At 40.6% G+C, this 24,177-nt stretch overlaps 1 protein-coding gene across 1 annotated transcript; it reads right to left on the bottom strand.

The window, feature by feature from the left end:
• Positions 1-11,103: 11,103 nt before the first annotated feature.
• On the bottom strand, positions 11,104-20,452 carry LOC311355105 (uncharacterized protein; the record flags this gene model as incomplete). Its single annotated transcript, XM_084474838.1, has 14 exons — positions 11,104-11,121; positions 16,530-16,656; positions 16,939-17,036; positions 17,157-17,228; positions 17,366-17,443; positions 17,596-17,661; positions 17,770-17,916; positions 18,038-18,097; positions 18,222-18,470; positions 18,595-18,662; positions 18,757-18,850; positions 18,960-19,232; positions 19,352-19,452; positions 20,344-20,452. The coding sequence occupies 14 exons, from the start codon at positions 20,450-20,452 to the stop codon at positions 11,104-11,106; spliced, it is 1,560 nt and encodes a 519-aa protein (XP_084330964.1).
• Between the last annotated feature and the right edge of the window lie 3,725 nt (positions 20,453-24,177).

Below are 24,177 nucleotides of genomic sequence, written 5' to 3'. Positions count from 1 at the left end.
AAAAAGCAGCCCCTGCGCCACGTTTCACCAATATGTATGAAACTCAGTATTCACGTACAATGTGCCCATACCTACAGAAAAGCCTCTTGGACCCATGCCCCAAACCCCACAGGAAGTCGGCTATTTGCATTTCTAATTTTCACTTTTGGCGGCCATTTTGATTTTTTTTCACTTTTTTGCCTTGTATTTGAATGAACTCCTCCTAGGGATTTTATCGGATCTGCTTCAAAATTGGTCGGTACAGTCATGAAGTGGTGCTGAACCAAAATCATGCTATTTGTGATTGTACGTTGAAGGGCGTGTCGGTGGCATGCCGTCAAAGTTGGCCATTTTTGAATTCCGTCGCCTTGTATTAAACTTACTCCTCCTAGGGAATTTATCAGATCTGCTTCAAAATTGGTCAGTGCAGTCATGAAGTGGTGCTGAACCAAAATCATGCTATTTGTGATTGTACGTTGAAGGGCGTGTCCGTGGCATGCCATTAAAGTTGGCCATTTTTGAATTCCGTCGCCTTGTATTTGAACTAACTCCTCCTAGGCAATTTATCGCATCATTGATGTAGGGTTAATGAACATGTAATTCAGTTAAATGTGGTCTTACATGTTAATGTCAAAACAATCAGTAGGACACCACAGGGCACCTCTGCTTCTACAGATTACATAAATTTGCGAATTTTTTTTAAAACTGCGCTCTTTTAAAACTGAGCGCAGTGATGAACGGGACCTCGTGCCGGCTTGCGGCTGCGTCACGTGCGGTCCTAACATGTGCACATCTTGCCAGCACACATGTTACGACGGCACGTGACGCGGCCGCAAGCCGGCGCGATTTTTTTTTAAAACTGCGCGCAGTGATGAACGGGACCTCGTAGTGGCGGCTGCAAGCCGGCGCGAGGTCCCGTTCATCACTGCGCGCAGTTTTAATTCTTATTATTTTTCAGGAACTTTGACTGCATTTTCCCCCCCCTAAACATTTACGAAAACTCATTTTTGTTTGGCGCATTTGGTGGGACTGCTGTAAATTAGAGATTCTAGCCGTCTAATTCAGATTGGCCCCAAGGTGGCGCTATAGCAACTATGCCAAAATTTCAACCTTTGCACAAGCATAACTCGTCACCGGTCGGACCTAAACTCATGAAACTTTGCACACATATGCAAATCCTCATAATGAAGAAATTTGCAGATACTAACTTAGCACTTCCGGTAGCCAGATTTCCCGCCATTTTGAATTTAGTTAAAAACAGTAAATTCCCCAAGGATCCCAGGTTTTTCGACTTTGACAAAAATCCTTTGGCACATATCATCTATGGCCCATTATCTTCAATTTCACATAATGATTAGTCTGTACACTAAAGTAGCAAGTACCCATGAGCCATTGAGTTCGAAAAGGGGTGTGGTTTTTACCAAAAAATTGGTAAATTGCACATATCTACATGAATTGGACTCCTATGATCTTGGACCTCTCTACTAAAGTTGTTCAGAATCAAATTCTGAACAAGATAGAGTAAAAAAAAAAAATTATGGGGCGTGGCTTCAAAATGGGCGTGGCCTGTTACTAAAATAGCCACAGTTCATAGACGCAATGTTTCATTTGAGCGGGACCAACTCAGTGGCCTTTGGGGAACAAAGTTCTAACTGCTCAAGTAAAATTAAGTCGATTGGAAAAACAACATGGCCGCCAGAGGCTCAAAATCACTCTGTGGAGAACGTAATAGTTATGAATATGAAATTCACAGGACACGTGTAGACTGTTGCCTGTACCTCACATACCAAAAATCGTGGTTGTCATGTTTGTAGCGCCCCCTACAGGATCTTTAAAAAGCAGCCCCTGCGCCACGTTTCACCAATATGTATGAAACTCGGTAGGCCCGTACAACATGACAATACCTACAGAAAAGCCTCTTGGAACCATGCCCCAAAACCCACCGGAAGTCGGCTGTTCTCTTTTTTAATTTGCACTTTTACCGGCAAATTTCGCTTTTTTACCGGCAAATTTCACTTTTTTGCCTTGTATTTGAACGAACTCCTCCTAGGGAATTTATCGGACCTGCTTTACAATTGGTCAGTACAGTCATGAAATGGAGCTGAACCAACGCCGTGTTATTTGTGACTGTACGTTGAAGGGCGTGTCCGTGGCGTGCCGTCAAAGTTGGCCATTTTGAATTCCGTCGTCTTATTTTCGTTTTTTTCGCCTTGTATTTGAACGAACTCCTCCTAGGGAATTTATCGGATCTGCTTCACAATTGGTCTGTACAGTCAAAAAATGGGGCTCAACCAACGCCGTGTTATTTGTGACTGTACGTTGAAGGGTGTGTCCGTGGCGTGCCTTCAAAGTTGGCCATTTTTCATGGAATTTTTTCACTTTTTCGCCTTGTATTTCAACAAACTCCTCCTAGGGAATTTATCGGACCTGCTTCACAATTGGTCAGTACAGTCATGAAATGGAGCTGAACCAACGCCGTGTTATTTGTGACTGTACGTTGAAGGTCGTGTCCGTGGTGTGCCGTCAAATTTGGCCGTTTTGAATTCCGTCGTCTTATTTTCGTTTTTTTCGCCTTGTATTTGAACGAACTCCTCCTGCGGAATTTATCTGATCTTCTTCACAATTGGTCAGTACAGTCAAAAAATGGGGCTCAACCAACGCCGTGTTATTTGTGACTGTACGTTGAAGGGTGTGTCCGTGGCGTGCCTTCAAAGTTGGCCATTTTTCATGGAATTTTTTCACTTTTTCGCCTTGTATTTCAACAAACTCCTCCTAGGGAATGTATCTCATCTGCTTCTACAGATTACATAAATTCGCTAAAAGTTAAAAATTACATAATTTCGCTAAAATTCAAATTAAAACTGCGCGCAGTGATGAACGGGACCTCGTTTTAGAAAGTTTTAATAAGTTAATTAAGTTTTAGTAGTTTTTAAAAAGCGCACATGTTACGAGGTCCCGTTCATCACTGCGCGCAGTTTTAAAAAAGCGCACATGTTACGAGGTCCCGTTCATCACTGCGCGCAGTTTTAATTAGGGACCGAGCCAAAACTGGCAAGGTCCCTATTGTTTTTGGTCCGATTATTCTTATTATTCTTTTTAGTCCACTTCGACTGCATTTTTCCCCCCCTGAACATATACGAAAACTCATTTTTATTTGGCACATTTGCGGGGACTGCTGTAACTTAGATATTCTAGCCGTCAAATTCTGATTGGCCCCAAGGTGGCGCTATAGCAACTGTCCAAAAATTCAAACGGAAACAAGCAGCACACGCCACCGGTTTGACGTACACTCATGAAACTTTGCACACACATGCAAATCCTCATGATGAACAAAAAAGTCTCTTGAACTGAACATTTCCGGGTTGCCAGATTTTCCGCCATTTTGAATTATGTTAAAAACAGAAAATTCCCCAAGGATCCCAGGTTTTTTGACTTTGACAAAAATCCTTTGGCACATATCATCTATGGCCCATTATCTTCAATCTGCCATAAGGATTAGTCTGTACAATAAAGTTTAAAGCTCCCATGACCCTTTCAGTTCTAAAATGGGTGTGGTTAAAAATTACTCAAAAGTTAATTGCTCATATCAACATCAAGTTTCACTCCTATGATGTTGACCCAGATACAAAAGTTGTTCAGAATCAGATTCTGAACAAGATAGAGTAAAAAAAAAAAATTATGGGGCGTGGCTTCAAAATGGGCGTGGCCTGTTACTAAAATAGCCACAGTTCATAGACGCAATGTTTGATTTGAGCGGGACCAACTCAGTGGCCTTTGGGGACCAAAGTTCTAACTGCTCAAGTAAAATGACGTCGATTGGAAAAACAACATGGCCGCCAGAGGAGGGTAAATCACACTGCGGAGACCGTCATAGTTATGAATATGAAATTCACAGGACACGTGTAGACTGTTGCCTGTACCTCACATACCAAAAATCGTGGTTTTCATGTTTGTAGCGCCCCCTACAGGAACTTTAAAAACCAGCCCCTGCGTCACGTTTCACCAATATGTATGAAACTCGGTAGGCCCGTACAACATGCCAATACCTACAGAAAAGCCTCTTGGAACCATTCCCCAAAACCCACCGGAAGTCGGCTGTTCTCTTTTTAAATTTGCACTTTTACCGGCAAATTTCGCTTTTTCGCCTTGTATTTCAACGAACTCCTCCTAGGGAATTTATCGGATATGCTTCACAATTGCTCAGTACAGTCAAAAAATGGGGCTCAACCAACGCCGTGTTATTTGTGACTGTACGTTGAAGGGCGTGTCCGTGGCGTGCCTTCAAAGTTGGCCGTTTTTCATGGATTTTTTTCACTTTTTCGCCTTGTATTTCAACAAACTCCTCCTAGGGAATGTATCTCAGATGACATGAATTCGCTAAAAATTAAAATTAAAACTGCGCGCAGTGCTGAACGGGACCTCGTGGCAGCGCACGTTACGAGGTCCCGTTCATCACTGCGCGCAGTTTTAAAAAAGCGCACATGTTACGAGGTCCCGTTCATCACTGCGCGCAGTTTTAATTAGGGACCGAGCAGAACCTGCAAGGTCCCTATTGTTTTTGATCCGATTATTATTATTCTTATTCTTTTTAACCGTCTTCGACTGCATTTTTCCCCCCCTGAACATATACGAAAACTCATATTTTCTTGGCACGTTTGGTGGGACTGCTGTAAAATTTGAGATTCTAGCCGTCAAATTCACATTGGCCCCAAGGTGGCGCTATACCAACTATGCCAAAATTTCAACGTTTACACAAGCATAACTCGTCACTGGTTGGACCTACACTCATGAAACTTTTGCCACACATGCAAAACCTCATGATGAACAAATTTGCAGATACTAACTTAGCACTTCCGGTAGCCACATTTCCCGCCATTTTGAATTTAGTTAAAAACAGTAAATTCCCCAAGGATCCCAGGTTTTTCGACTTTCACAAAAATCCTATGGCACATATCATCTATGGCCCATTATCTTCAATTTGACATAAGGATTAGTCTGTACACTAAAGTATCAAGTACCCATTAGCCATTGCGTTCTAAAAGGGGTGTGTTTTTCACCCCAAAAATAGTAAATTGCACATATCTACATGAATTGGACTCCTATGATCTTGGACCCCTCTACTAAAGTTGTTCAGAATCAAATTCTGAACAAGATAAAGTCAAAAAAAATTCAAATGGGGCGTGGCTTCAAAATGGGCGTGGCCTGTTACTAAAATAGCCACAGTTCATAGACGCAATGTTTGATTTGAGCGGGACCAACTCAGTAGCCTTTGGGGACAAAAGTTCTAACTGCTCAAGTAAAATTAAGTCGATTGGAAAAACAACATGGCCGCCAGAGGCTCAAAATCACTCTGCGGAGACCGTAATAGTTATGAATATGAAATTCACAGGACACGTGTAGACTGGTGCCTGTAGCTCACATACCAAAAATCGTGGTTGTCATGTTTGTAGCGCCCCCTACAGGATCTTTAAAAAGCAGCCCCTGCGCCACGTTTCACCAATATGTATGAAACTCGGTAGGCACGTACAACATGACAATACCTACAGGAAAGCCTCTTGGACCCATGCCCCAAAACCCACCGGAAGTCGGCTGTTTTCTTTTTTAATTTGCACTTTTACCGGCAAATTTCACTTTTTTACCGGCAAATTTCACTTTTTCGCCTTGTATTTCAACGAACTCCTCCTAGGGGATTTATCGGACCTGCTTCACAATTGGTCAGTACAGTCATGAAATGGAGCTGAACCAACGCCGTGTTATTTGTGACTGTACGTTGAAGGGCGTGTCCGTGGCGTGCCGTCAAAGTTGGCCATTTTGAATGGAATTTTTTCACTTTTTCGCCTTGTATTTCAACAAACTCCTCCTAGGGAATTTCTCGGGTCTGCTTCCAAATTGCTCAGTACACTTCAATAATGTTGCTGAATGAATGCCGTTCTATTTGTGACTGTACGTTGAAGGGCTTTGAACGAACTATGGAGAAGAAATCATGTGAATTTCATCTGAAATTTGTCTAACAGTACGTGTTTGAGATTGTTATTTGTATCATTGTTAGTAGTAGTTATAGCATACATTTACTCATACTAATATCACCAAGAGCAAACAGCATGCAAGACCTTTTATTAGTTTCATCATTTTATTCACATTAACATAAAACACATATGACATGCACATTATCAATGTCCCTGTTCTAAACTCCTAGATGTAAATGAACATAGAATCCCTTCATGGTCATACATGTTTATGTAAAAACAATCAGCAGGACACCACAGGGAATCGAACCCCATCCCAGTAAACCAGGAGTACCATTACTAGTGTCTTTTTGCTTTTTGATAATACATGAAAGGTAAAGCAAAAACTGCATCAGCAATAGCATTTAAGTGTTTACAATTCTAAATATGCCATAGTTGCATTTATTTTGGGATATTTTATATATCTTACTTTAATGTCTGCAGATATCAATGATTATCAATACTTTTTTTAGTTACAAATGCTGTTGCCAATGCAGAAACGAAACCCTTTGATATTTAACATGCAGTACAATAACCTATATATAATTCATAAAACAACATTTCATTGACATTAACATAATTCATAAAACATGATATAAACATAATATATAAACATTCATAAAACACAATGGATGTCAGCAACATCCTAGATGTAAATGAACATGGAATCCCTTCATGGTCATACATGGTTATGTAAAAACAATCAGCAGGACACCACAGGGAATCGAACCCCATCCCAGTAAACCAGGAGTACCATTACTAGTGTCTTTTTGCTTTTTGATAATACATGAAAGGTAAAGCAAAAACTGCATCGGCAATAGCATTTAAGTGTTTACAATTCTAAATATGCCATAGTTGCATTTATTTTGGGATATTTAATATAGATTACTTTAATGTCTGCAGTTATTAATAACTGTTGTATAATATAAATAATTATCAATTCTTTTTTTAAGTTACAAATGCTGTAGCCAATGCAGAAACGAAACCCTTTGATATTTAACATGCAATACAACAAAATATATAATTCATAAAACATCATTTCATTTACATTTACATAATTAATAAAACATATATACATTATATATAAACATTCATAAAACACAATGGATGACAGCAACATGACACTATTCCACACACTCCATCTCTCAAACACCACGCCTCGCCACAACTTCAACAACTCTATAGAAAAACTGCTCTCACTATACACAAAGGAATGTACAATAACCACATCTTACACTATAACAACTCAATTTCCTGCACCAAAAAACACCACTACTCCAGCTTAATCACTGCCAATCAATACAACTCCAAGTCACTTTTCTCCCTACTCCACAATACCACCAAACCCCAGGACTCTCTCCCCTCACCTCTATACAACCTCCTCATCAACAACATCCACCATACCCTTGGATCAATGCCTCACCTCAGCACCTCCACCAACCTTACACCACCTACACTCATTCTTCTCCATCCATCTCCCCACTATCTCAGAAAACATAGGGCTTATTACAGACATTATTATTTCATGATTTGATTCACATTAAGATAATTCATAGTTTCATGATTTTACATTACAATAATTCATAAAGCATGATTTCATTATTTTATTTTCATTAAGATAATTCATAAGCCATAATTTCTTTTTTTAAATTCATATTAACGTAATTCACGAGCCATAATCTTTTTTAAATCCACATTAAAGTAATTCACAAGCCATAATTTTCGTATTTTATTCCCGTTAACGTAATTCATAAGCCATAATTTCCGTATTTTATTCGCATTAACGTAATTCATAAGCCATAATTTCATTATTTTATTCGCAGTAACGTAATTCATTAGCCATAATTTTATTCCCATTAATGTAATTCATAAGCCATAATTTCATTCGCATTTAAGTATTTCACAAGACATAATTTCCGTATATTATTCGCATTTACGTAATTCATAAGCCATAATTTCATTATTTTATTCGCATTAAAGTAATTAATAAGCAATAATTTCCGTTTTTTATTCGCATTAACATAATTAATAAGCCATGATTTCATTATTTTATTCGCATTAACGTAATTCATAAGCCATAATTTCATTATTTTATTCGCATTAACGTAATTCATAAGCCATAATTTCATTATTTTATTCGCATTAACGTAATTCATAAGCCATAATTTCATTCGCATTTAAGTATTTCACAAGACATAATTTCCGTATTTTATTCGCAGTAACGTAATTCATTAGCCATAATTTCATTATTTTATTAGCATTAAAGTAATTAATAAGCCATAATTTCCGTTTTTTATTCACATTTACATAATTAATAAGCCATGATTAAATTATTTTATTCGCATTAACGTAATTCATAAGCAATAATTTCATTATTTTATTCGCATTAACGTAATTCATAAGCCATAATTTCATTATTTTATTCACATTAAAGTAATTAATAAGCAATAATTTCCGTTTTTTATTCGCATTTACGTAATTCATAAGCCATAATTTCATTATTTTATTCACATTAAAGTAATTAATAAGCCATAATTTCCGTTTTTTATTCATTTACATAATTCATAAGCCATGATTAAATTATTTTATTCGCATTAACGTAATTCATAAGCAATAATTTCATTATTTTATTCGCATTAACGTAATTCATAAGCCATAATTTCATTATTTTATTCACATTAAAGTAATTAATAAGCAATAATTTCCGTTTTTTATTCGCATTTACGTAATTCATAAGCCATAATTTCATTATTTTAATCTCATTAACGTAGTTCATAAGCCATAATTTCATTATTTTATTCGCACTAACGCAATTCATAAGCCATAATTTCCGTATTTTATTCGCATTTATGTAATTCATAATTTCATTTTTTCATTCGCATTTCATAAGCCATAAATAAATAAATAAATAAATTCATACAAATAAATAAATAAATTCATACAAATAAATAAATTCATACAAATAAATACATTCATACAAATAAATACATTCATACAAATAAATAAATTCATACAAATAAATAAATTAATTAATCCTTATTTCATTCACATTAACAGTTATTCAAGTAGTCCCTGCTCTAAACGCCTAGATGTAAATGAACATAGAATCCCTTCATGGTCACTGAAATATGTCGGCACGACAACAGCCTGTACATCATAATGTGATGTTTTCACATACACATGATCAATTAATGTGCCTTTTTCAGTTGTAGCTTGTTTGACCATTTGGATGAATCCTTTATCGATCATGAATTTGCAGACAGTTGATGATTTCAAAATGTCGTCATTGAAATCTCCCATGACAGCAATTGTGGTACTTTGGTGATTTAGCCAATCAAGTACTTTGTCAAGGTTTTCTTTGAACAATGTCATGGTATATGATGGTGGGCGATAAATAACTGCCATTAATATATCCTGTGTAGTGCAGTGGTAAACCAAACATTCTAAATTTACAGTTGGTACCTGGATAATACTGTACGCCAAATTGTCTGCACTATACATGCCAACTCCACCATGTTGTTGGTCTTGAATTTCTTTGAATAAGGAGTTGCTGCTATCGTACGACAGACTCCTTGGATGGTTGTGAAAAGCATAACCATCCAGTCGTACAGTTTCCAATGAGGAAGCTGCCGGCAACCATGTTTCAGTAACAGCAATACAGTTAAGCTGCAGATGCTGTGTACACAAAGCCAAATCTGTCACATGTCGAGTCAAACTTTGCACATTCATCAAAAACACATTAAATGGTGGTGTAGTGAAATTACTACCTGGAATATTAGTGACCAAGAAGGGAGGCATGCTTGCAATTGCATCCTGAATTGTGTCTTTGCAATATATTGCTTTCTCGTTAAAGTCCTGAATAACTAAACCCGAATAATCTCTAACGCGACTTAGAGCCACATATGCTTGACCAGCTGCAAAGATTTTCTTTAGCGAAACTACCGCTTTATCTACAGTAAGTCCTTGTACTTTATGGACTGTACAAGCCCAGGCAAGCCTTATTGGAAATTGCCGGCGCGATCCACCGTGTTTGGTAACTCTTTCCTCTTCTGCTTCAATGCCTGTGGATAGCATTTCAACAGCAGAGGAAAATGAAGAGCAATTCCTCCTTTTGGTTCCAATTTGATGATCATCAAACTTTACGTAAATGGTCTTTGGGAACCTATCATCATTAGGTGGATAAACGATGTGTGTGACTATTCCACACACACCATTCACTAAACCGTCATCGCAATCCAGATTTTTCAGCAGCATGACACGAGCACCCACTCCCAAAAGCAGGGTCTCTTGCAGACATGTACTGTATGATAGGGTATGATGTCCTTCCCTCAGCTCAAGCTTGCCTGTTTTCTTGCTAGTTACAAAATCTTTTGCTTCGATCGTGACATATGCGGGACAACTCTTGAATAACTGTTGAATGTTATGCTCATTTACTTGCCGGTTCGTTGGGAAAATGTGTAAAGCTGAGCTCACTTCACCAGTTTCGCAACGCCTTAATAATTTAATGTCCGAAGACAGCATGGGGGTCCCTTTCACACGACATCTAACCCTGTTCAACAAATCTGCAAAAACACCATCTTTTTGACGGACAACAGTTTTCAGTTCCACTACCTGAAAATGAGTCCACAAACCGACACTAACATCCTCTGAATACAACGCTTTCCCTTTCACTGGAGGCAATTGATAAAAATCCCCAACTGCAATTATGCTAACGTTTCCAAACGGGGAATAGTCACCAGACTGTTTAATTTGTCTTAAACGTCCATGGACGTAGGCCAATAGGTTATGATCAACCATGGAAATTTCGTCGATTATCAAAATCTGCAAGCTACTATATTTAGCACGCAAAGAATTGAGCTTCGCCTCACCCAGTGGAATGTAAGGCAACCGCACATCTTTACCAATGCTAAATGAACTGTGAATAGTACCTGCGTGTAAATTGTGTGCAGCTATCCCCGTAGGAGCGGTTAGCAAAACGCAAACATCGTCCGGATTGCGACAACCTCGTGACAACAACCTCATTGCCTCGTACTGCACAGCTCTTATTAAGTGGCTTTTACCGGTCCCTGCACCACCTGTGACAAAAACCTGCAACGCTGCTACCTTATCTCCATTCACCTTACTCAAACACCACTGCCTAATCCGGTAAAAGACAGAGAGCTGGGTCTCATTAAGAGATCTAATCAACGCCAAGCCATCACTCCTGCACAGTACATTCTGTCTCTTCTCCAAATCACCAACTTGTCTGCTATTAACCGCTAAATCCGGAATATATTCTACAGGCCCATCTGAAGCTTCTTCAGTCTCCCTACGCTCTTCCAAACACTCTAAACGCTCCTGCTCTTGCTCCGGGCAGAGCTCACCCCAGGCGTCCTCTAACACCACATCACTATCTACCGAATTCCTTATGTCATCTAACTCCTCAGCATTCATTTCAAACCCCCTGCGATTCAAATCCACTATCGACTTCACTGAATACAACAATCCATCACTCAATCTAACATGACCACGACTATGAAACTCTTCAAATGTTTCAAAACCTGCTGGCCTCAGGTGCACATCTAAACGAAAGGGTAAAAACAACTGCATAACACTCTGGTAAAACAATTCTGGATTCTTTGTTTCTGAAAAGCGCGCATAACGAATAACTGCAGGTTCGGAATGCGTTCTTTTCAGAATGAATCCACAATTGTTTTCCAGTTCTATCCTGTTGGGAGACCGCTCCGATTTACTCAATATGCGGTACTCCGAGGCAAACAAAGCCATACACATGTCCTCAAACACACTACCTCTTGGCCTATTCCTATACCTATCCACAAGACTAGTCATCCACATGTCCTCTGTGCTAAGGTCATTGGATGATGCCTTCCGTTTTAACACTGATAAAGGCAAACTCATTCTAACACTACTCTCCCCAACTGGAACAAATACAACCTTCCTCGAACACTCCCTCAAATGCATTCCTGTCAACCTGTACACAGACTCTTGGGCACACACATCTCTATTATGCAAATACACACTTCCTAACTTTTTAAGGGCATCCTTAGCACTACTATTCCTATCCTTAGCAGATTCCCTCTGCGCATTCCCTAACAACAATCCTATCTCACGCTCCGCCTTGGAAATATAAGAAATAATGTACACTACACACGCATACGCGTCTACCACAAACTGGATATCAATATTCGCATTCCAACATTTTAAGACCGGTTTGCTATATTGATTGATCCAAACCTCACTAGTTTCCCTGCTCAAAACAACACTCGTCTTCCTAGCACAAATACCATACGCCAACTCAAACACCCTTTGGTCTACCTGTAAATGATCAAACAACTGCTCTACACTGTCAAAACTGAGATTGTCATCTGAAAGGGCCTCTTTTATTTTGGTTATAGTGCGCACTGCCATTTTTTTTTGTTCCAATTTAGTCTGTTTCCTAATTTGACATGCACATTCTGACAATGTCAGTGCCCCGTCTTCTTGACATGTGCATGTTTTGTCCTCCTCCTCCTCAATAGGCGGGCGAGATATAAAAGTTCTCGCAGACGGAGGCTTAGGGAAATTAAAACGACAAACAGTTCCATTTTTCTTACATGTTTTTGAATGCCGTTTGGAATGCTTTTGCACAGATGAAACTATGTCCAATAGTGTCTCATCCTGTGCGGGTAATTCACATGTTATGTAATTATCTATAAATTGAATTACCTCTTCATCTGTATTTCTATCAATGATTGGCGCGTTTTCGATCCAAAACAGGCAGTGAACATGTGGTGAACCACGCTGCTGGAATTCAACCCTATAGAAGTAATCCTTAATTTTCCCAATAGGGTTAGACGGAGACATCAAAACCTCTTTCAGAAAACAATGCCACCTAAAATCAAACATCCTCGCCGCAGTAACCGGATTACGCCTCAAAAGCTCACACCTATCTGCCCACTCCAGCTCTTCGGCCGTCTCCGTCCTACCTTCCTGCTTCAAAATACTAGTCAAAAGATTCTTCCACCGCATGTCGGCAGAAGAAAACGAACAAAACCACGTCGGGATACCCAGCTGACGGACACAAGCTAACAAATCACGCTGCACACCCTGCCAAAATGATGGGGTACCTCTAATAGGTTTAAGGAAACGATACCCATCGTCAAAATGTAACAACTGCTTCAACTGTTCCTCATCGTTCAATACACTAGTGCTAATCTTTCTAAATTGCCCTCCTTTACCCTTCCGCAATGCTATGGAGACATTTGACACTACTTGCTGAACCTCAGACATATACTGAGCAAAAAATATGTAATCTAAATTTTGTGCAAACCTACCATCAGCATGTAAAATACGATTATTAAAATAACGGCACAAAGTTAGGCGGTCAGGTCTGCCGTCGTGGTATGTCGCAGATCCTGTCGGAAACAACACCGGGAAACATTTTGCTTCATTTGAATGATCAGACAACAACTTGACAGGACTGTTTCCCTCTGCTGGAGCCAAATTTAATATGTTATCTAAATATTGATCAAGTGCTTCTTGACCAATGTCAACAGGCATAAGACAAGTGTCTTGAAACATACAATGCTGTTGTCTGTCATGCAGAAGCTCATCTTCCTCGGCATTGTTTCCATTACCATGTACTGCTATGTCATCTACTGCCACACTCTCTTGTTGTCTACAAAAGTCATTTATCCACACTTCATTGAATTCTATATCCTTATAATGTGCATTATTCCGTTTAAGATACTGCAAAGCCTGCTTGATGCGCATACTATCAACATACTGGTACTCATAATGCCCTTTGTATGTGAGCTTTCGCTTCAATTTAACGGGTAACAAAGACCCAGCCATGTCAGAACGTGGTAGCAAATTGCTTGTCTGCACAATATTAGCAGGAACACACGTCACAGGCCCATGGACGCCATTTTGCCCACCTTTAGGCAATGCTAGTATCTTCATAAACGGAATATGCAGTGCGATTAAATGTTGCTCTAAATTATTCAGGCATGCCAATTCTGGGGGAATGTGACACGTCTCCAAATTATTTAGAGCACACTCTGGTGGCGTTTGACCTGTAGTAATTTTATGGTGACAGCTAGAACAAATCCACAACTTTGCCCTAGCTGTATCTAACCACTGACAAGGCAACACACAATCTGCACTACATTTATGCAAATATGCTTCACTAATACATTTTCCTGCAATTTCAGTTATTTTTTCACTTTTACTATAATCCTTGATGCTACAAGGTGAAACTTGATTCCTAAACAACTTTCTAAAACACACACAGCAGACGAAATCTGGGCCATCAGTTACTTTAGCCAAAAACTGCTGCATAACTAAATCAAAATCATTCAATGTTGCTTTTATATGTTGCCTCCTCAATTTATTATCTGCAACAACACGCTGCCTATGCTGTGGATTTCCGTGATATTTATTTATACTCATAAATTTCACATTCTGCCTATGACACTTATTTTTACGATATTTAATTTTACTAATTTCCTTTAATGCGTCCCTGTGAGTCTTATTTTTACGATATTTAGTTTTACTAATTTCCTTTTTTGTGTCCCTGTGAAGCTGATCTTTACGATATTTAGTTTTACTAATTTCCTTTAATGCATCCCTGTGAGTCTTATTTTTACGATATTTAGTTTTACTAATTTCCTTTTTTGTGTCCCTATGAGTCTTATTTTTACGATATTTAGTTTTACTAATTTCTCTCAATTTTACCTTATACCAATTTCTTTCCCGATAATTTCTTTTCATCTTTTCTAGATATTTTCGCCTGTTTTCTGAATATTTTATTCTTTTTTGTAAATAATTTTTATTTACCGAATGGTTAGACAGAGACAACCTACTTATGGATTTGGCTTTTACCGATTTTACATTTTGTTCAATAAGGTCTACTTTAGCTTCTAAAATTGAGGACGCGACCGAAGTTAAATTGTCTGCACAAACCCTATGTTTTCTGAGATTGTAACTAGACCCACCCACTTTGCAATACCCATAGCAACACTGCATGTTTGGCTTCTGAACACAAACAACATTCTCATAATGATTACCATTACAATTTTCTAAGTAAATTCCCTGATCTGACAACAACTCCAACTTACAACTATATTCAAGCCAGCGACCACCACAGTAAGTAAAAATACTAACTCCCAACATATCTGCTGCTGCTTGAATCTCCACTTCAGTGGCCCAACTACCAACATACGCCATTTTTGAAACTGTGAGATATTCCTCCATCGAACTATACTCACTTCTCAAAACACCACCATTAGCTTTCAAATGCCTAACTACAGCTAGTCTAATTTTCCTATGATTCTTTTGTGTACCACACACAGACTGACTAACTGCTCTAAAGAAACAATTACCATCCCCGACTATTTTCCCATTATTACAAGGAGCACCCAATGGACCAACTTGTGTAGAAACTAGATCTGCCTCCTCTGAGTCAACATTTAACTGATTGCACAGAGTTTCTACAACTTCCCCAGAAAGCGGCTTAAATTGGAGGCCTTTACTCAAAACATCACCTACAAAAACAACATCCGAATCATCATCACCCTTCCTAAACTTCTTTGATGAACACCCACTCGGTGAAGCTTTACGCTTTACACTCGAGCTAACCGTTGGTTCTACTTTTAAACTGGACCTCTGGAAAACACTAACACTAGCTATCTCAAACGGTTTGGGTGGTTTTAATCCTGTCGCTAACTTGCAGATGTGCTCAAAAACATCATCTAAGCACGTGAAATACAGTACAACACTCTTCCCTTCCCCGTCCACCATCCCATCTGCACTGCGCGCATGCGAATCTACAATAGCAAAACGTCCACCTTGACTAATGACTGCACATGTACTACCACCTAATGTAAGAAAACACGTCTGATACTTTACCAACATCTTTAACAAACCAGATCTGAGACTGATGACAAAACCACAATCAATCAGCTCACCTGTCACCACATCAACATGGCCACAAACATGTTCCCCATATTCAAAGTCGAAAGCGTGTCCATCGATAACAGAGTGTAGGGGCAAATCAGGAACACTAAGCAGTGGCGAATCATCGCTGGTGACATTGCTGTCCCTCAACCGATTGTAAAGTTGATCCCCCAAAAAAACCACCTTGTCGAGATTGTCTGTCTGCCACGAAAACACGCCATCAATGGAGTGTTTTGCTATGGCTACCAAACTGATAGCCATACACTGAACGCCAGCGTGGCGAAACCGACAATCTCCCTGATGGAAAGATCCCCTGACAGAACTCGATTTACTCGGTGAACTGCCACCCTCAACTACGGTTGTGACATCAACATCTACAAGCAATGTCGCACTGTCAATGTCTGAATCTACCCCCACAGACAGGCTGCTAATGGCATACCACTCTGCACCCAAAGACTTCTTAAGACTTTGAATATGTAACATCAGGTCGGCCAGGCACGTGTTAAAAACCGCTACAGACCTACCAATACCACATGGAAAACCAGATACGTCACAACTACTACAATCAACTACAACAAAGTAACCATTGTGCTCAATGACAACACTCACCGCACCGTGCAGGTTCAAGAGACACAATCCATCAGTCAACAAAGGTTCCTGTAGCTTTTCGAAGAACACAGAGTCGTCTGAGCCGAAACCTCTGTAGACTGATGGACCAATGGCTACTTTCCACTTTCTGCCAAAAACACTGTGCTGTTTCAAGAACTCGCACAGATCACTATCAAAGCCACTATCCCTACTTGATGTACCTACAGAACTAGCCAACTTCTCACCTTCTAAACAAACACTATCGACATCTCGCGCACCCCATGTACAAACAGGGGCAATGACATGTTTAAGTGCGGCGACAACACTGCACGCAATTGACACGTCAGTCGTTGTCGCCGACACTTTCCCACTACCACCACCTCTAACTACACTACCAGACACAACAGCCTGTGGCTTTCGCTCGCCACACCTGCAGGAGGGAGGGTTAGCGTCAACCTTACTTTGGATGAATCTTCTGCTGACCTCCTCCCCCTCCGGCACCGTCACAGCACTCGGAGTCGCGTCCCCCTAAAAATAATTAAGAAAATACATTAACAAAAGTGTCATTATCGCATTTGAGAGAACTTGCTAATCATATACAATAATTTGGAACAATTTGTTTGATCTGATTTAGAATAGTGTACCAACCTCCTCCGCAGCAGTGGTAGGTGATGGCTCCTCCCACACGGCCGCAGCCACAGCACTAGCAGTCGAATCCCCCTAAAGAAAATACATGAACAAAAGTGTCATTATTGCATTTGAGAGAACTTGCTAGTCATAGCAATAATTTGCTATGTGTATTACACAATATGTACATGCACATAGAATTAAACTGATTAAGGATAAAGCGTACTAACCTCCTCCTCTGCAACCACGTCCACAACGATGCCACGTGTCAGCCTGGGAGACACCCCAACGCTGGGTGCCGCCTTGACCTGTTTACACGAAACAAAACCATGTATTTTCTTAATTGTTTTCAATACTTGCCAAAGTACTAAACAAGTAAAGCAAAGAAACTATTGCATTATCGGTGCCTACCATTTGTACTGCGCAATTCAGTGATTACATTAATGAAATAAAGACAAACCTGGCACAATGCAGGTCTCCTCTTGCAGGCCACACGTTTCGGACGTCGCTCCACCACACACCGTGTCTGATTAAAGAAAATCAAACACACTTTTAGAACATATAAAAGGAGTGTTTTAAGGGAGACAATACAGTTTTAAAAGACCTCAATCAAAACGTCACATTTTCAACTTACCTTTGTGTGTTGTGGAACGGCTGGGCAGTCAGGGCTCGAAAGATGAGCTGGAACCACGGCGTCCATCGCAGCCAACATGGCGGTGCTGAAGTGGACAGGATTGAGTGGGATGAAACAATCCTTCAGCACGATGGCACGTCCGTCCTCCTGTGAAATAAACACAGAAACAGAATATTAGTCACAATTGCTATTGAGTAAATCAATGTGCACAGATATACAAATCGATATACATATGTTAACAATTAACGTTACAATATATACTACAAACCTGATGCCGAACCACACGTCTCTTTGAGGGCCTGAAGAGCTGATCCGCAGATTGGATCCTCTGCAATGACAAATAACAATTATTTGATTAAAATGAATGCATGGTGAACATTTTTGAATTTCAACCATCAACTATTTTGCAAATATGAGTGGGGAAAAACACAAGTACTGTATGCCAATATTACCTTCTTGCCGTTCACCACTTCCATCCAGACATCGCAGGGGGGAGAAGAGGGAGAATCCCTCACAATCACCCTTGGAGGGGTGATTGGACCCGGCGATGCTGGTCGCGCCTGTGCCGGTGCTGGCACAGGCACGGGAACATCCGGCGCCTTTGGTGCTGGCGCCGGCACTGGCACGTCCAGTTGCGTGTAGGCAGCATGCCACAGCAACTCGGCAAAAATGCCCATGCCAGCCTCGTCGCTCAAGTGAACCTGAAAAGGATAGAATAATACACTCACTAACAATAACATCAACTTTCAATAAATAATACTATCAATTCAACTACAAATGAGTGTAAATCATCAACCTTCTTTGCACACAGTATATGCTACTTACACTATCCCTGACCCAGAGATTCAGGTCGCTGAAGGGGAAGTGTTCGAACGTCGAGTAGTACGCCATACCTAAGAAATGATAAATATATATAAATCATTCATATACTTACATATATCGACAAATAAAGTAAGCATGTAACATAAACATCTGTTTGAAACATACCCATGGACTTGGCCACAGAACGAAACTCCCGGCTCATGTGCTCCTGCAGCTCTGGAGCGACACTCAGGCGTGGAACGAAATCCACGACAAAAACCTTGAAAGACAATGACATTCCATTTAAACACATGTACGCTGTACTGCAACACGTCATTAACGCATTTTAAGAACTGAACAAAATACACACAATCAACTAAATTACTTACATTCTGCCAACGCTGACTTGCACTAATCAAGAGCTTCCCAAACTCTTGACCAGCCAATTCATGAGTAGTGCTGGTGGTCAGGTTGTTACCGGGGGCCAGGATGCAGACTGCATCAGGTGTCCGGGGTAGCGTAGCGTGGACCAGCTCCGTCCTAAGATGAGACGCGCTGGCCCCAGGGGTCGTCATGATCCCAAAGGAAAGCCTTCCCTTGGAAATCCCGACCGTTCCATCGGCAAAGGGGCGCAGATGGGAATCCCCTATGATAAGAACAAACTGAAAGATAGAAAAACCTATTTAGAAATCATGTTTTTCAATTTAAAAAAAAAAAAAAAAAAAATTAAAAATTATTTAAAAAAAAAAAATTATTAACACATTCTTAAACAATCAATCACCTTCTTATCAGCCGAATGCGCAGGAACGAAGAGCTTGTGTGTCTTGCCTGACACAGACACCGGGTACTGGGTCACACGACGGCGTGTCCCTGTACCACGGCCTATTCACAGAAAGAAGTATATTAGTATTTATAAAACGGATGGCTTAAATCAAGCAATCTGATTGGTTCCCAACTGTTGTATATTGAGCATATACACACAGCTACGACGCCCGTTTGGTTCACAGAGTTCAGTATCACTCCGCGCCTAACTTGAACTGTTGTTTATTTATATATAAAAGCAATAGAATAGTTCACTGAAGCCTAAAAACATGTTGATTGCTGGAGAGGGTCGAAATGTTGTAAAGCAATAGGCACACGGTGAGTGAACTGCTCGATAGTATTGAGTATTTGGTGTAAAATACACATACTGTACCCCTGAAATCTCCAATAAAGACGTTATAATACAGTATCAAAATAGGCTCCCAGTATTCTTACGGTGTACATGGAGTGAGTAGTGGTGTAAAATAACATGTTTCTGTAGTGGGAGCATCGCTTGATAGAGGCAGTCGGTCAACAGATTAAATACGCTACCAAACACATAAGGTAGCACTTTTTGATAGGGTAGCATGATTCTATAGATTCTGATACTGTATTATAACGTCTTTATTGGAGAGTTAAGGGGTACAGTATGTATATTTTACACCAATACTACACCGCGGATCAATAGCGTCGTCATGCGCATGCGCAGAACCACTAGGTAGCAAAATCACCAGAGTGAAGGGGGTCGCCGTCCCTCCGCGGCGCGGCGGGATGGACAACGCCCCTTAACTGTGGTATAATGACCGTATACCACAGCCTGGCGTGATCTATTGCTTAAATATAGTATATACTATATTAGTAATAATATTACTCATCTAGATTACACAAATATTGACCTCATTTACAATTTCAAAAGCTTCACTGTGCACATAGAACTTGATGACAATGGAAAAAACCCAACTCCCTACTTACGTGCAACAAACTCGGGACGGTCAAACGACAGTTCCACGTCGACGGGACGTAGGGCTGCCTCTCTCCTCTTGGCCGCCTGAGAGAGACGGTACGACTTGCCGCGAGGCATCTAAAGACATATAAACAGAATATGCGATAATACGATTAGAAAAAGCGAATGGAACCTGTAATGAAACATACTTGCATCTTAACTACCACACGTTTAAATGGAATGATAAATGAAGTATGAGAAATAAACTCACCGTCGTTCCAAGGAGGATCAAGCGTCCAAGTAAATCGATAGATAGATCGACGGATAGATAGAGAATAGATAGATAGATAGAATAGATGGATAGAATAGATAGATAGAATAGATAGATAGAATACTACTAGTAGTACTAATAGTAGTGATAGTATACCTGAAAAGGTATTAAACTATCAAGCACACTCTCTCGATTGAAATATCTCTGTGTAGAAATATTTCGCACAATCGCTCTAAACCTTGCAATAAAACACAGCTCCGAAGCTCTGAGTCTCAAAGAAGGCGACAACTGCCGTTCGGACAATCCTTTTATAGCCTACCTGGCGTCACACACATTTGAATCACAACAGCCAATCGCAGCACAACATCAGCCAATCACGACACAGGGATTCAAATAAGCCAATCACAAAACTGTCAACAAGCTCTTGATTTCGCGCTGTCCACCATCTTGTGTATGCTGCTCCGCGACTCGTAGTACTTCCGCTCTGAGACGGTGGCCGCATTTGTAGTCAGGATGGTTTATATCGTTAATCTTAGTATTGTTTAGCATCTAATTTTGGTTTTTGGTCTGTCTGTTTTATAATGGTGTCTTGTTAGCCCTTGTGGGCTGGGCATGCTGATGCATGACACAATAATAATAAAAAATACTAAACTAAACTCTAGCGTCAGTGGAACATAATACGTCAATGCCACCTCCATCTTGGGGCGGCCTAACCACCCACCTGAATGAATGAATGTCGGTCTTCTGTCCCATCGACGTCTATCTATGATATCTAGTCAGTATACATATATGAGCCAATGCGACGTCTACTCTTTAGAATGTCTATGATAGCTGTTTAGCAAATCACACACTATAAATATGATAGAGAAGCAGAAACAGGGCGAGTAAAATCAGCTATTTTAATATGTTGAAGAAACAATTAACATATGATTAGGCTATATATAAATACACACATAGCCTACATAATATATATATTCTGGCAACTCCGATAGTCGGCGGGGGGGTTCTCAAATCACACGCACAAACAGGGTTGCAGTGCAACCGTTTTTATTTCATGCAACTCACAAAAAAAGGAGAATCATAAAGCAACACAGGTTATTCCCCAGCGGGCCAAACAACAAGGGAAAGCGTCTCCGAATCGGGTCCGTCCGGGAGGGTGGCGTGGCTCTCGCTCCCGGCTTCCCCCCGCTCAGCGCTGTGGGGGAAAAGTTCCAGCGTCAGTGCGCTATGTGGATATCGGTGCCTTACCCCGACTGTCTTCCACTCGACTTACTCCTCGTCTCCAACGTGCCCGGTCCTTAAAACCCCTCTGCCGTCTTGCTCCCCCAGGTGATCCCAATGTCCCCGATTGCCCTGGTTTGCTGGATGAGCCCTCCATGGCACGTAGCCTATCTCCCGCGGACTACCTGAGCCGCTCGGGGTGCTGGCGCTGTTCGTCCACGCCAGACAGCGCGGGGTTGCCACAATATATATATATATATATATATATATTATATATTATATATAATATAAATATAACTTGTGAAACACACACACAAGCAAGTCCGGTTGTCACACTGAGTCCGACAGCTGAAGTGTACTGACTCACGTGTTGCTTGTTGCTGTCGTGCGGTGAACGGGGGGCGTTCAAAGACCGTCGGAAAGTTGAATTAGTAAACAATAGCCGTACCGACACTTTCGGGTGGCAGAACGCGAGTGGCTACCACTGACCTGAAGCCATCCAGCCGGCTGTAAACATAGACACATAGTCAAAAAACGAAGAACATAGTGTGACGTCATGGTGAATCGTCGACTCACCTGTTGCTCTGTTGTCGTGCGGTAAACGGGGGACGTTCAAGGACCGTCGGAAAGTTGAATTGTTTTCAAACAGCATAGTAACGCCACTGATACACAATACATACACACAATACACAGCTGCACAGTGCTCCGACATCTTGTTAGGGACTGAGGCAAAACTGGAATTACATCAATTCGCGAACATTTTTAAAAATGCGCTTCTTTAAAAGTGTGCTTCTTTAAAACTGCAATTCTTTAAAGCTGTGCTTCATTAAAACTGCGCACAGTGATGAACGGGACCTCGTACTCCGACATCTTGTTAGGGACTGAGGCAAAACTGGAATTACATCAATTCGCGAAAATTTTTAAAAATGTGCTTTTTTTAAAAGTGTGCTTCTTTAAAAGTGTGCTTCTTTAAAAATGTGCTTCTTTAAAAGTGTGCTTCTTTAAAAGTGTGCTTGTTTAAAAGTGTGCTTCTTTAAAAGTGTGCTTCTTTAAAACTACAATTCTTTAAAGCTGTGCTTCATTAAAACTGCACGCAGTGATGAACGGGACCTCGTACCGGCTTGCGGCCGCGTCACGTGCCGTCGTAACATGTGCACACTTGTCAGCGCACATGTTACAACGGCACGTGACGCGGCCGCAAGCCGGTGCGAGGTCCCGTTCATCACTGTGCGCAGCCAGAGGCTCAAAATCACTCAGCAAAGACCGTAATAGTTATGAATATGAAATTCACAGGACACTGGTGCTGTAGCTCACATACCAAAATTCGTATTTGTCATGTTTGTAGCGGCCCCTACAGGAACTTTAAAAAGCAGCCCCTGCGCCACGTTTCACCAATATGTGTGAAAATCGGTAGGCAGGTATAACGTGGCAATACCTACAGAAAAGCCCATGCCCCAAAACCCACCGAAAGTCGGCTAATTGCATTTGTATTTTTCACTTTGGGCGGCAAAGTTCACTTTTGCGCCTTGTATTTCAACAAACTCCTCCTAGGGAATATATCGAATCTGCTTCACAATTAGTCAGTACAGTCAAAAAATGGTGCTCAACCAACGCTGTGTTATTTGTGACTGGCCGTTTAGAATTTGGTGGCTTATTTTCGCTTTTTTCACCTTGTATTTGAACAAACTCCTCCTAGGGAATTTATCGGATCTGCTTCACAATTGGTCAGTACAGTCAAAAAATGGTGCTCAACCAACGCTGTGTTATTTGTGACTGTACGTTGAAGGGCGTATCCGTGGCGTGCCGTCAAATTTGCCCGTTTTGAATGGAATTTTTTCACTTTTTCAACTTTCACATTTCAACAAACTCCTCCTAGGAAATTTATCTCATATGCTTCTACAGATTACATAAGTTCACAAAAAAATAAAATTACATAAGTTCGCGAAACATTAAAATTTAAACGGCGCGCAGTGATGAACGGGACCTCGCACCGGCTTGCGGCCGCGTCACGTGCCGTTGTAACATGTGCGCTGACAAGTGTGCACATGTTACGACGGCACGTGACGCGGCCGCAAGCCGGTACGAGGTCCCGTTCATCACTGCGTGCAGTTTTAATGAAGCACAGCTTTAATTATTATTATTATTCTTTTTTTAGGCCTCTTTGACTGCATTTTTCCCCCCCTGAACATATACGAAAAGCCAATTTTACTTGGTGCATTTGTGGGGACTGGTGAAAATTTTCATATTCTAGCCGTCAAATTCACATTCGCCCCAAGGTGGCGCTATACCAACTGTTCAAAAGTGCTAACTTCGCACTAGCAGCACGCATCACCGGTTTCACCTACACTCATGAAACTTTGCACACACATGC

This window comes from Micromesistius poutassou (genome assembly GCF_964030765.1).
Source record: "Micromesistius poutassou genome assembly, chromosome: 11".
NCBI classification, from domain to species: domain Eukaryota; kingdom Metazoa; phylum Chordata; class Actinopteri; order Gadiformes; family Gadidae; genus Micromesistius; species Micromesistius poutassou.
This window is presented reverse-complemented; position numbering and strand designations above follow the sequence as displayed.